Source organism: Anguilla anguilla, chromosome 14, assembly GCF_013347855.1.
Source record: "Anguilla anguilla isolate fAngAng1 chromosome 14, fAngAng1.pri, whole genome shotgun sequence".
Classification (NCBI taxonomy): domain Eukaryota; kingdom Metazoa; phylum Chordata; class Actinopteri; order Anguilliformes; family Anguillidae; genus Anguilla; species Anguilla anguilla.
The window spans coordinates 1,158,906-1,172,500 of record NC_049214.1 but is presented as its reverse complement, the minus strand read 5'-3'; the positions used below and the strand labels follow the sequence as shown (position 1 = coordinate 1,172,500).

The window sequence follows — 13,595 nt, the reverse complement described above, 5'->3', positions numbered from 1 at the left end:
CCATAAAATCAGCGCCACCTTCCAAATTAGGAGCTATGTATACACGTTGCTGTGTAAATATGCTTTTTGAATTTTTATTTTAATCTGTCATGACTCTCTGCCTGAGATGATCGGTTAATTTATTCATTTTTAAAGTTACCAGCGCCATAAATAATTCATGAAGTGCATTTTTTTATTTCTGCGAAGTTTGCCACCCTGAATAAGTCAGTAAATTCTGACCAATAATTACAACAGTTATTTAATTTCTTCAGAGTTCCTTCAAAACAGACACATTTACAGTACTACCCTATACACGGCATTCTGGCAGGCGTGCTAGTGCCATTCTGCGTGGAGTTTGCATGTTCTCCCCATGTCCACAAGTGGGTTTCCTCTAGGTACTCTGGTTTGCACCCGCAGTCCAAAGACATGCAGGTTAGGTTAACTGGACCTTAAATTCTTCTTAGGTATGAGTGTGCGAGTGAATGGTGCGTGTGTCCTGCGATGGACTAGTGACCTATTCCTGCCTCTCTTGCCCAGTGCATGCTGGGATAGACTCTAACCCACCCCCCACGACCCCAACTAAGAATAAGCAGTTTAGAAAACGGATGGATGCATGGAGGACATTTGGCAATGTTAAACCAGTGTAAACACCATACTTAGATTAAGAACATTCTAAAATTGTTCTTGACGCTCATTCTCAATTATTTTTTTCTATGACTAAATGATAATCAGGGTTGTTAACAGTCTGCATGCAACATGCGTGGAAAGTTGTTTTCCCCCCTTTGAAAGAACTTGCTTTAGAAACACTCTCCTACACGCAATACAATACAAAGTTCTCACAATCAGTGGGAATCTAACTGGAATTTTCTTCAGTATTCTCAAAGCGCTTCTTGTTAGCCGAGTGTAAACACTGTTGAATGCCATCCAGTGGAACAGGCGCTTTGGTTTCTTTTTTCTTGACGCCGCGCCAGACTCCATTAAGAGCCCGTGTGAGTGCAGTTTAAGTGAGTTTCAGACCTTTTCTACTGCGCCCCGTACAGAAGCTCTTTAATGGCTCTCCCCGCGTGGTGCTAAGTGTTGGATTATTACGCTGCTTTACGCGTTATGGAAAGCACGGCGCAACATTAGATCCAAAACTACATTTCCTGAGCCTTCTCTTAAAGCCCGGTATCAATAGCAGGCATTAAGTTTTATTGAACAAAATTGCTAAATCTTTCTGGAAGTTGCAGGTGGAAGACAAGCTGGCTTTATCCGCAAAGTACTCATTACCCATTCATTACTCATTACAGCTATTTCAACAGTTTTGGCAGATAACTATTTTAGTGGCTATTTTAGGATTTAAATTAAGTTGAAATATTGCAGCCCATCGTTATTCCTTCCTGATGTGACCTGTTAGCGAGCAGCACCTGCTGCAATCAACTACCTCATTATTGCTTTTTTCGCCCTTTCATTTTTTCTTTGGTTAACACCTTAATATTACGACAGAAAAGTGTAAACTACAGCTGTGGCTCGACATGAAACACATTGCCCATTTTGTGTGTAAAACTGCAGCTCTGAATATCCCATTTACACATTTACACTCATTGGGACCCTTTTATTAAATGTACCACTATTAAAACGTGTTTGCTGCAGGCTCACACATCTCATATGCACAGTACAAACATTATACATCTGCACAGCTGAATGTTTAGATGTTTTTTCCAGACAAGTTTAAAGCCACCTTAGTGGGGAAAAGCGAGCCTTTACAGATTAGACAGATTGGAACCTCAAACCACTCACACTGGCAACAAGTTCCTCAACTACTACCATTTTATATCCGAAAGCGTATGGCCTGGGAGTGACTGCCAGAAGGAGAGAAGGAGAGAGAGAGAGAGAGGGGGGGGGGGAGGGAGAGCGAGAGAGAGAGAGAGAGAGAGAGAGAGAGAGAGAGAGACATAGAATGAGAGAGAGAGGGAGAGGGGAGAGAGACAGAGAGAGAGATAGAAAGAGAGAGAGGGAGAGGGGAGAGAGAGGCAGAGAGAGAGAGAGAGAGAGAGAGGCTTGTGCAAGTGTTAAACAGCGAGTTAAGAGTCCCACCTGACAGGTGAACAGGTAACAGGTATAGAGCCCTTCGGCAAAGCTTTTAATTGCACTGTCTGTATCAAAGGGGAAAATATTAAAACGAGACTATTATAGGATCAATTGATTAATTTTTCAAGGATAGCAGGACAGTGCATCCATCTCCAAGATTATTTTAGATTTTTGCTTTATTGGGACAAGTAAAAAGCAGAGAGGATAACCGTGGAAAAGGTGCCACAGCTGAGAAAGTGCCAGGGCAAGGATCCAACCACCACCCGCTGGGGGGGATCAGCTGCCCTATGAACTGCTGCACACGTCTTGCCCCATCCAGCCATTTTTATTTCTGTATAATACATCTACACACACACAGCGCTTCCCATCAGATGCTTTCCAAGTAAAAAAAAACCATGAAAAACCCCCTAAATTCAGCTGAGGGGGAGAGCGAGAGAGGGGGGGGAGAGGAGGAGAGCGAGAGGGGGGGGGAGAGGGGGAGAGCGAGAGAGAGGGGGGAGAGGGGGAGGGAGAGAACAGTATTATAATAGTAGTTGCCTGAAAAGACAGAAGAAACTACAGCAGTGGGATGAAGGGAGAAATATGATCAGCAAAGAGGGTGTGCAGCCAAGAGGGGAAAAAGGATCACATGAGGTCTCTGAATTAGCCGAGACTGAAATCTCTGCCTCGCTGCCTTCACACGGTAACTTCTGAAAGTTTCTCCCTGTACAGTATGGAACCAATTATGGTCTGCTCCTCGTATCCCTGTCTCACACCACTGAGCAATATACTTTTCTACAGTCCGCGATTGTTAATCCTGCAGAACTGATGATTTATGGGTGGGTCAGGCTGTTAAGGTGCTGCTCTGGCACGTGGACCGGCCCCAGAATGCACCAGTGCAGGCTGTAAGCAGGCAGTCTCAGGGCAGCACACACCCAACTTCCTGCAGCGCCACCTAGGGACGGAGGTATTCAGCCTATCTGAGTATCATTACTCACCAGCGACCCCTGCTGGCCAATCTGACCCCCACAGTCTGCTTGCACAGTCAGTGAATTTCAGCTTCACCTATTCATTCATGCAGGCCTGTATTCCCGGGGTAAAACAGCCGGCATCTAACCCCAGGAGAGAGGTCTACTTCTGCGGAGCTAAGGGCAGCTTCAATCTTCTGCTCGGGCCTGCCCACTGGCCTGTCCGCTCAATCGCCCAGCCAACTTGCTTTGTTTTGAATTTTTTGTTGAAATTAATGTATTTTTATTTTAGCATTTGGCACCAGCACAGGTTGTTATTTCTGTGGTTATACCCGGTTAATGTAACTCCGGTGGACTTCGACGGTTAGACCTACGGTTTTCTAAAAATAATAATAACTTGTAAACCACGGCCTATTAGCGCAAATAGACAGACTCAAACGCGCTTCGTTTAATTAGCCCATACTCGCTGTCCCCAATTATTTGATAACACTACTTACTTATTGATGATTTGAGTTGATTGAAGATCTTATCCAGGGTGTAGCTATATAATCCAACACGGCTGTACGGTTGTTTGTAAGTAGTCGTTTTCCAAACAAATAAGATTTCGACGTACGCATCAAACACACGAAGTTCAACAAAAGTTAGAACACCAAAAATAATTGTTTCTTCTGGCGTTCTCGTCCGCAGCTGTGCAAGCGCACCTGCGCGTGAATGCCGGCCCACGCGCCGTCACGGTGCCATTCATAAACTGCTTCCAGCCGGCGCTGCGTAGCAGGTACGCAAAGGTGTAGCATTGCACACAACTACTGGCCTTTGGTTTTTTAAAAAAAAAGTCAAATGGCTACAGCAAACCAGACTTCACGTAACAACAATATAATAACTAAAAAAAAAAAATAGGACGCAAAAAAAATTTAATAAAACAAAAGTCGTAAACCGCTGCGTGGTAAATGTACGAGGTGTCAGTGAGAAACAGGCGAGGTGGGACCGGCCGGTATCATGTTTGCTGATGGGCCTCTCAAGAATTTTGCTTTTTCGAATGAAGTTTTCTCTTGAGTCTGGCATTGGGTCCAGGAGTTAAACTAAACAATAATCTAAAAATTAATCGATTATTTAAGCCCTCATCCCCCAAATGTTAGCAAAGGGGGGGGAAATATGTTCTCTAACTTGCGTTAGTCAATAAATTAGTTAATGCATGAGTGACAGGTTCAACTTGGATCGAGTGTAAAATATACTGTATATTTGAACAGCATGTAGCAGTGGTAACTCCTTATCCTTGCCCTGAGTAATAACATCTGCTAAGCAAATAAATAAACAAATAAGTAATAGTGACAATGATGATGTGATGATGAGGATAATGTTGATAATGATCCCACAGGACAACGTCAACCTTCTCCTGACTGAAGAAGAAATGTACAGCCTGCTGGACACCTTCAAACGATGCAAGATAATTCCAGGTTTGCCCCCCAGCCCTGTGTTAGTGTGGAAACAGCACAGGGTCAAAGACCTGTGTCTTTAAATTCACAGTACAGACCCTGAGCAGGTATAATAATATAAGAATAGCTCTGTTGGCCAGCGGCACAGCTGTCAGCTCATTTGGTTGCCTATCATAGTTTCTTTCATAATTCAGAATTAGAATGAGAAGTTATTTATTTGTGTAATTTAAGATTTTTAAGCATATGAGTGTGTGAGTGAATGGTGTGTGTGCCCTGCGATTGCGGGTCTGTCCAGGGTGTATTCCTGCCTCTTGCCCAATGCATGCTGGGATAGGCTCCAGCACCCCCTGCGACCCTGCCTAGGATAAGCGGGTACAGGCAATGGATGGATGGGTAATTTTGATGTGGTGGTCACCACAGAATTCCGTGACCGTGGATCTTTTTTTTCCCACACGCCTCAGAGTCCTGCCTGGGGTCAGACGACTTCCTGCACTACAAGCAGCTGCTGGAGAAGGACCTGTCGGACGAACAGGAAGAGGAAGTGATGGCGCAGTTTTCTGCGCTGGACCCCGAGAAGAGAGGCAGCGTGGGATGGACTGACTTCCTGTACCACGAGTCTCTGGGGGTACTCAGAAAGTTCCGCACAGCGGTACGAACCCCTTAACGGTTCTGTACCCCTTAACGGATCTGTACCCCTTAACGGTTCTGCTCCGCAAGGCTCTGGATGAAGTACCAGCAGTATCGGTCTAGATGTGCATTAGCTTCTTTCAAGTGACCAAAACTTTTCTGTCAGGTTTCACTTTTTTATTTATGAAGAATATTTTAACACAAAGAACTCAACCAAAACAAAATTAGTATTACATTAGAAGGCTTATGTTGGAACTATATTCAGTTTAACCATCGTGTTGTTTTGCACTTCGGGCTGAATAAGCAACACGCATTTTTAATTAACTCTGTGACAAACCAGTTAGAAAAGCAATGCCAAATAAAAATAAAGACCCCGCCCCCAATCCAGTGCCGCTCCTTATTTTCCTGCAGAATTCTCTGGTGAGGCTGCTCACCGCCAAAGAGCGGGACCGGGCGCGGGCCGTGTTCGGGGGTCTGGACCTGGACAGGGACGGTCTGATCACGCGGAGAGAGGTCCAGAGGGCCCAGCAGTCCTGGTTCCAGAAGCACGCCAAGGAGTCGCAGTCCTGCAACGTGAGGTGAGAAAGCCGCCAAAAACCGGCCTGTCCCGACTGAGGGGAGGAATCTGGACCCAGCTCACAGGACCGTGTGTGTCCCAGTGCGATAGAGATGCAGGGAAAACTGTGTGTTTACAGTGCGATAGAGATGCAGGGAAAACTGTGTGTGTTTACAGTGTTATAGAGATGCAGGGAAAACTGTGTGTGTTTACAGTGTTATAGAGATGCAGGGAAAACTGTGTGTGTTTACAGTGTTATAGAGATGCAGGGAAAACTGTGTGTGTTTACAGTGTTATAGAGATGCAGGGAAAACTGTGTGTGTTTACAGTGTTATAGAGATGCAGGGAAAACTGTGTGTGTTTACAGTGTTATAGAGATGCAGGGAAAACTGTGTGTGTTTACAGTGTTATAGAGATGCAGGGAAAACTGTGTGTGTTTACAGTGTTATAGAGATGCAGGGAAAACCGTGTGTGTTTACAGTGTTATGGAGATGCAGGGAAAACCGTGTGTGTTTACAGTGTTATGGAGATGCAGGGAAAACCGTGTGTGTTTACAGTGTTATGGAGATGCAGGGAAAACTGTGTGTGTTTACAGTGTTATAGAGATGCAGGGAAAACTGTGTGTGTTTACAGTGTTATAGAGATGCAGGGAAAACTGTGTGTGTTTACAGTGTTATAGAGATGCAGGGAAAACTGTGTGTGTTTACAGTGTTATAGAGATGCATGGTTCGGTGAGTCAAAGGCTTGGATTCAGTGCAGATTTTCAGTCAGATGATACTGCAGCTTGGACTGGCCTGGGCTCTGTCAACATTGGCCTTAACTTTGGATCACAGTTAAATGCAAATTTAAATTAAAAAAAATCTTTACCAAGACATGTTTGTGACTATAGCAATCTTATCTGTGAGTCAAATTCAAGGACAAACTTTGAATCATTATCTTAACCAGCCACAGTATGTGTGACTGTAAATCTACGTGCAAACTGAGGAGCAGGTATAGGAATTAATTCAGTAGGTTGCTGTATGCACATACACACACACACACACGCACACACATACACACGCACACAAACATGCACACGAAAATGCACATACAAACACACACATGCACACGAAAATGCATACAAACACACACACATATGCACACGAAAATGCACATACACACACACACACACACCAAAACGCACATACCCACACATGCACACGCACACAAAAATGCACACACACACGCACACGAAAATGCACATAGACACACACACATACACACGAAAATGCACATACACACACACGCACAGACACACATATACACCCACATACAAACACAAACCAGCAAAATCTTTTGATTTATTCTTTGACTAACATCTTTTGTAAAAGACTCCATAATTGCTGATTTCATTATTTGCCTTGCCAAATAAAAAAAATCAATTGTAAAAGAGACAGAGAAGGAGCTGAATTTTAAGCATGTCTCTCGCTGTGAGAAGACACTGACCCGTTAAACCCAAAGCAGCTCTTTGAGCCTTTGTATCTGGTTCTGCTTCTGTTTGTGTTCTTCGCGTCCGTCTGTGCCAAAGCCTTCGTTGGTTCTCGGGGTCCAGGTCATTAAAAGCTGCTTTCACACCCCAACCAGCGCCAGAACCCCCCACCCACCACCCCCACCCACCTCATTCTCTCTTCTGATGATTTCTATCAAAGTCTGACTGCGGGAAGCCAGGAACACACTGCCCTTATTTTCTCACCGCTGTGTCAAAGATATTTCCCACTTTTTCACACTCATCAGAGGTATTAAAAGTCTGTTTTTTTTGTTGTTGTTGTAATTAATTGCACAACATGAATTCTGCTCCCAGTTATAAAAGTTCTGCGGGTTTTCACCGTCTTTTAACTATTAAAACCCTGCCACTATTGATCATTTAACTGTCTACTTAATTTACTGAAACCTCAGTGTCAGTTCTCCATTTTATAAATTTAATAAGCTTTTATAAATGGATAGTTTGCCATTTAACAGAAGTTGTTATCCAGAGCAACTATTTTGTTTTTTAAAAGCACATACAGTCCAATTATATAGCTGGATTTTTACTGAAACAGTTCAGTTGCTGAAAGGGTACAATGACACCATTCCACTTTGGATTCAAACCTGCAACTCACAGCCACACGCCTAGTTTGCAGCGGTTTGCTACATATTTGCCCGGTTCAGTTAGTGTCTTATCTGTTGAAATATTTATGTGAATTAACTTGTTAGTTTATTTCTGCCACTCACGACAGCTGAGTAGATTTTCACCTGTTGAAGTTGTTATAGAGAGAAATGACTCATTTGACCTGAGTGGCTGGTGTTTGGTGTGAAGAATGGTGGCCGTATTGAAAGCCTGTGACTCAGACTGAGTCTCCACTGCTCACTGCTTGAATGTTAACACTGAGGGAGGAGAAGGGGAAGCAGAGGGCGAGATACGTGATTTTTAATTAAGTGAGAGGGAAAATGAAAGAGAGAACCAGTGAAAGAGAGAGAGAGATAGATGAGGGAGAGAGAGACAGAGAAAGAGAGTCAAATATAATATAAAATGTTGTAAAATAGAATACGAAATTCAAGTAAATGCAAAGTAAAACAGAATTGTACGAGGAAAACACTTTTGTTTCACTGGTCATTTTCCAGGCGACTGATCAATCATGTCAACAATATCCAGCCCTCACACTGAAATTTCACATGTAGGGACATATGTGTGTGTGTGTGTGTCTGTGTATGTATGTGTGTGTGTGTGTGTGTGTGTGTATGTGTGCGTGTGTGTGTGTGTGTGTGTGTGTGTGTGTACGTATGTGTGTGTGTTTTTTTTACCCGTCCATCTTAGAACATAAACTTAGAGCATAAACTTGTAGCCATCATTCCAGACTCTGAGAGACGAGACTGAGGGATCAAAGGAACAAACAACACAGCTGATGCCCCCCCCCCCCCCCTCCCTGTCCGTCCGTCCGTCCGTCCGTCCCGTCTCATTAAGGGGCCCACAGAATGGCCTTTTACACATTAACAGCTACCTAGAGCCACAGAAGCCAACATTTAAAATAATAATGATTTTTTTTTTTTACAACTATAGGCTTGGCACAGAGTTTTTAAAAATTCATGCGTTTCATTTTGCTGAAAGACAGATGCTTCCTCGCTTCACAGCTTACCACAGGCTTGTTTTCAGTTTTTTCTTTTTGTAACTTTTTGACGTGGGAGGCGGTGAGCTAGCTCTTTTCCACCCACACGCTAATTCACATTCCGACTGAAATCGGTTTTAAAGGCCTCACAGCCATTCATGTTGGTGGGGGAGGGACGGGGAAATTGTGAGAAGGAACATTCTGGAAGGTAACCGTTAAGTCGTGGAATTACAGCAGCTAAAATAAAAGGGTTAAGGTTAGCTGGTTTAATTGAGAATGACCCCACGTCACCCTGCCCAGCTTTGTTAGTCTGTGAATAATGTGGAAGATTAATGGCAGTTTTCCATTGTCATTTACTTTTGAAAAACAAATGCAAGCTGTATATTTACTTTGTTTTTGGTTTAGCGATGCCATGTCTTCACCTGCAACCTTCATTCACGCTGTGTTTGTCCTTAACTTAGATGAGCGTGATTGTCTATGAATTTGCCAAATTTTGTTTGTGAAAACAAAAATGAACGACTGCAATTTTTTCAAAGTTAATTTGCGAGTGGATTCCTGGGCAGTGTCTTCAAAGGCCTGGCAGGAATTCTGCTGTACACAGCAAAATATTCAGCATGAAACAAGCCCTGACTGAGCTCCAGCTGAGTGCTGTAAACCCTTATAAAGTACATGTGGACTCATAGAAACTTTTGTCAGGGTTGACTTAGCCACAGATGATTTTGCTGTGTACTGTAAATGCACATGTTAAATGTTTGATGTGATGTCTGCCAGACACATAAGCCTCTGTGGACACTGCTAGCCAGTTTTTTTTTTTTGTTTCCGTCTGTTGCATGACCTTGGTGCTTCATGTTCTCCCATTAAACATCTCGCTCATCTCACCTGTCTTGCTTGTGCCACCTTCACACAGACTGACGCGTCTCTGTTCCCCCGTGCTGAATCTGAGGTGAGTCAGAAGGAGCTCCTGACGCATTCTAACGTGATGATAAAGGCTAACGTGCTAAAGGCTAATGTGATATAAAGGCTAACGTGCTAAAGGCTAACGTGATGATAAATGCTAATGTTCTAAAGGCTAACGTGATAATAAAGGCTAACATGCTAAAAAGGCTTATGTGATGATAATTGCTAACGTGTTAAAGGCTAACATGATATAAAGGCTAATGTGCTAAAGGGTAACATGATGATAAAGGCAAACAGGGAAAAAGACTGAAAGGTAGACCTGCCTGGGGTGTTCATCCTGGGGGGGCGCTAAGTTTCAGCGTAGCAGCGTGCTCTGAGTTCTGATTCTGAACCAAGCGCACTGATTGGCTGTACCTTCCCCCTGGGCTGGCGGGGTTCTCCCCAGGCTGGTCTCCGGCTTCGCCAGAAACGCTTTCCTCTGACGCAGCGACCGCGCCGCTCCGCTAGGGGACCGCCACGCGGAAAGAATCTGTCAACCTGTCACTCAATCACAACATTCAGGCACACTAGAGTACAAAATAAATACTGTAGGAAACCCGGAAAATCTGTTTTTAAATGGAATGACAGAACAAATCAGGCGCATTCACCCTCTTATAAATCCACTGACGAACACACCGCAATCATTCTTTGCAGTAAATCATTCATGTAAATATATATAGACAAACATGCACAAGGACACACGTACACCATAACTTCCTCCTAAGTACCATCCCCTATTGAATTCTGCACTATAATAATGCATTCTGTCCGTGGCTTGTTGTGTTATTGCAGGATTATGTATTTAGTGATTATTAGATCAGGGTACAGCATATCTGTTTAGAACACATAATTAAAAAATGAATGATTATTTTAAATCATCCAAAGGTGGGACAAGCTCCAGGGATGTGGGAGGATGGTCTGTGACTATGAATGAGCTCCAGACAAGTCTTGTAAACCCCACAGTGGAGTGAGAAAGGATGATCTCCCCCCTCTCTCTCCCCCCGGTTCTGTGGTTAATTACACAGGCTCCCAGGGCAGAAAGGAACCCCCGGTGATCAGGTTCATTATTTGCAGTTAGGCTGAGTTCTGAGTGCTGACTGCAGCGTGTGAAGCAGCTTCGCTCCGTGAGCGCACTTCAGACTCTCTCTGCCGTCAGATCGCTGCGTGTCCTCAGAGATGACAGTGGATGACATCATCGCAGGGCAAACGTAGGTGACATCATCACAGGGTGGCAGTAGGTGGTGTCATCACAGGGTGACAGCGAGTGACATCATCATAGGGTGACAGTGGATGACATCATCGCAGGGCAAAAGTAAGTGACATCATAATAGGGTGGCAGGGGGTGACATCATCTCTTCCATGTCCTTTGTTTCAGCATCAGCCATGTAGGACCCATCTCAGAGAACAGCCCCGCCAGCTCCATCAGTGGGCGGAGTCAAGAGAAAGCACCAATCACCTCTGAGAAGGAGGATAACAGGTCTACTGACACAATTAAAAAGCTGTTCGTTCGGTTTCATTTTTACTTGCCATTGGACCTTTCTCAAGGCTGTTGTGAATGTGCTTGAGCGCTGGTGTGCGTGTTGTGTTGTTTGTGATGACAGAATTTCATTAAGTGGTCAATTCACTTTAACCTGACATGGGCAGTTTGCTATATGTCTACATTTTGGATGCAGATGCTTCTAATTACAATGTGTGGGATAATGAAGTTGAACTAACTAAATAACTATCAAGTCAGGCTGCAAATGTAATGACTTAGGTTAAAGCTATATGCGATTATGTCAGACAAGGGCAAGGTTCATAAACTAAACATTCAAACAAAATGACATGTAATTCAATTCTCTGCAGACACGTGTCCTGGCAGGAGTTTCTGAAAGAGAGCGCCATCTACATCCTGGCAGCCCGCCCCAACAGCCCTGCTCTGCACCTCTGCCCCCCTCTATAACCCCTCTATAACCCCGCCCCCCATCTATAACCCGCCCCCCACCTCTGTAACCCCGCCCCCCAAGCCCTCGAGGTGAAAGCGGATTGGACGGCCCAGAGAAAGCAGCTGGATCCCGGAGTGACGTGGGCTGTGGAGACACGGCGACTCGCAGGAACTGCAGGAGAAGAGAGGAAGCTGACGACGCGATGGCACACAGACGTTTTTTTTCTTTTTCTCTGCAGAAGCCGAGACTGAGACAGCTCAGCCTCTTTCTCCTGGCTGTCGGTTCCTCTGCTGACCTACCGATCGTTTCTCAGATACACTGCATGCCGGGACAAAACAAGAGCAAGGTGTATCTGAAGACACAGTTCCCCAATTTGTCCTGCTTTAGCACTTGTGTTGAGGCACTGCTGTCTGACTCTTTGAAATCGATCGCGATAAACATGTCTAGGTTAAGAGTACGGTATCAGCTCCTTAAGCCTATAACATATATTGGGGTTTGTTTTAATGTATGCTTTGCTACAACCATAATCATAACTGTAATGTAATGGAAAAAGCACATTTAAGCACTGACACTAAAACTGAATCGGATACAGTGATACTGACTTTGCACTTAAGATGTTTTTTTTTTGTATATAATGATTTAAGAATGTTTACAGCATGCTCCCTGAAGGTATTATGTGGGCTTTGTTTTTATCTGAAATGTGTTTTGAGGACATACAGGACGATTTAAGGACACATTATCTTGAGATAAGGCACTGGTTCCCAAAACCTGGATCTGGGAACCTATCTTGTGATCAGTTAACAGTGTTGAAAACGTGTTTGTTCGGCAATGCAGGTTTGCTTTGGCTGTGAACTCAATAGTTCAACCACACATTAGTTTGCTTCTGTGGCCTGGCTTTCACTATTTCAGTAATTAGGACCAAACTGATTTGACCTGCCGATTTATAATTGAATAATTTAAAAATGTAACATAGGATTGATTGCTCCTATAGCACATTACAGAGAATGGAAGCTTTTGTTGACTGATTACATCTCCTGGGATGTAAATATGGGTGTAAATATTTATTATTCATAGTGCACAGGGATATTTCTGACATAATATGGTCTTAAGAGTAAATTATCCTGCAGGTATGTCCAATGAAGAGCAGATGGCAGATTATTAATATTCAGAGGTTGTAATATTGGTTGTAAACCAGTATACACAGTGGCACCCTCGCTGATATAAGTAAAATAAATATTGCATTCAAAGACGTGGTTGTCAAACTCAAATCCCTTGGTGTGCGGATTCCTTAGCCAATTAATGATTTTAATTAATCGCTGGTGGCAAATTCTATCAAAAACCAGCTGAAAGGAGTACTGGATTCTGTCATCCGTGGTCTAAGAAAAAAAGGGGCACAACAAAAAATGCATATTTAGAAGAGAGCGATTTAAAGATACTAATTGGAAGATGCTGAATGACTATTATTCAACACTCTTAACTCTTAATTCTTTTAACTTTCTGCAACCTTACGCCAGACACTGGATGCATTTCTTTCCCACTTCCTTCCGAAGCTGATGACATCATCGGGGAGGGAGAACATGCATGTGGACGTGTAATGGAGAGATGTCTCGTTTCTTTGTGCTTGGACGTGTCTGGCTGAGCAGAGTGTAACACTTCAATATACTGTATGCATCAGTGATGAAATAAACATACGAAACAAAAACCTTCTGATGACGCTGGTCTCTGTTGGAATGTGTCGTAGTGGCGGCTGGGTTTGGAATGTTCATTTTGTCGCAGCTGCATTTCACTGTGCTGGGCTCTGAAAACTAACACGAGTAAGTAAGTGATACTGGATACAGAACTGGTCCTTTTAAAAAAGTCAACCCATGACACTCTAATTGTGCGTCGGCACACCCAACTCCATGAATGAGCCAGACATTTAATTCCATATCCACAATAATTATACAAAACCATGGACCAACCATGGACCATAATTATAATTCGAATATTATATTAATTAA

At 43.6% G+C, this 13,595-nt stretch overlaps 1 protein-coding gene across 5 annotated transcripts in view; it reads left to right on the top strand.

The window, feature by feature from the left end:
• Nucleotides 1-13,129, top strand: part of LOC118212344 (PHD finger protein 24-like) — a 36,667-nt gene extending 23,538 nt beyond the window's left edge. For 2 of the 5 annotated variants that reach the window (XM_035390125.1, XM_035390124.1), the window contains 6 exons: nt 4,372-4,450; nt 4,891-5,078; nt 5,468-5,634; nt 9,642-9,677; nt 11,046-11,171; nt 11,516-11,626. In XM_035390125.1, the coding sequence (XP_035246016.1) occupies nt 4,372-4,450; nt 4,891-5,078; nt 5,468-5,634; nt 9,642-9,677; nt 11,046-11,171; nt 11,516-11,612 (693 nt within the window). In that variant the 3' untranslated portion in view covers nt 11,613-11,626. Of the gene's footprint in view, nt 1-4,371; nt 4,451-4,890; nt 5,079-5,467; nt 5,635-9,641; nt 9,678-11,045; nt 11,172-11,515 lie in introns of all 5 variants that reach the window. The other 3 variants (XM_035390126.1, XM_035390128.1, XM_035390127.1) reach the window with 3 other exon arrangements.
• Nucleotides 13,130-13,595: the final 466 nt, after the last annotated feature.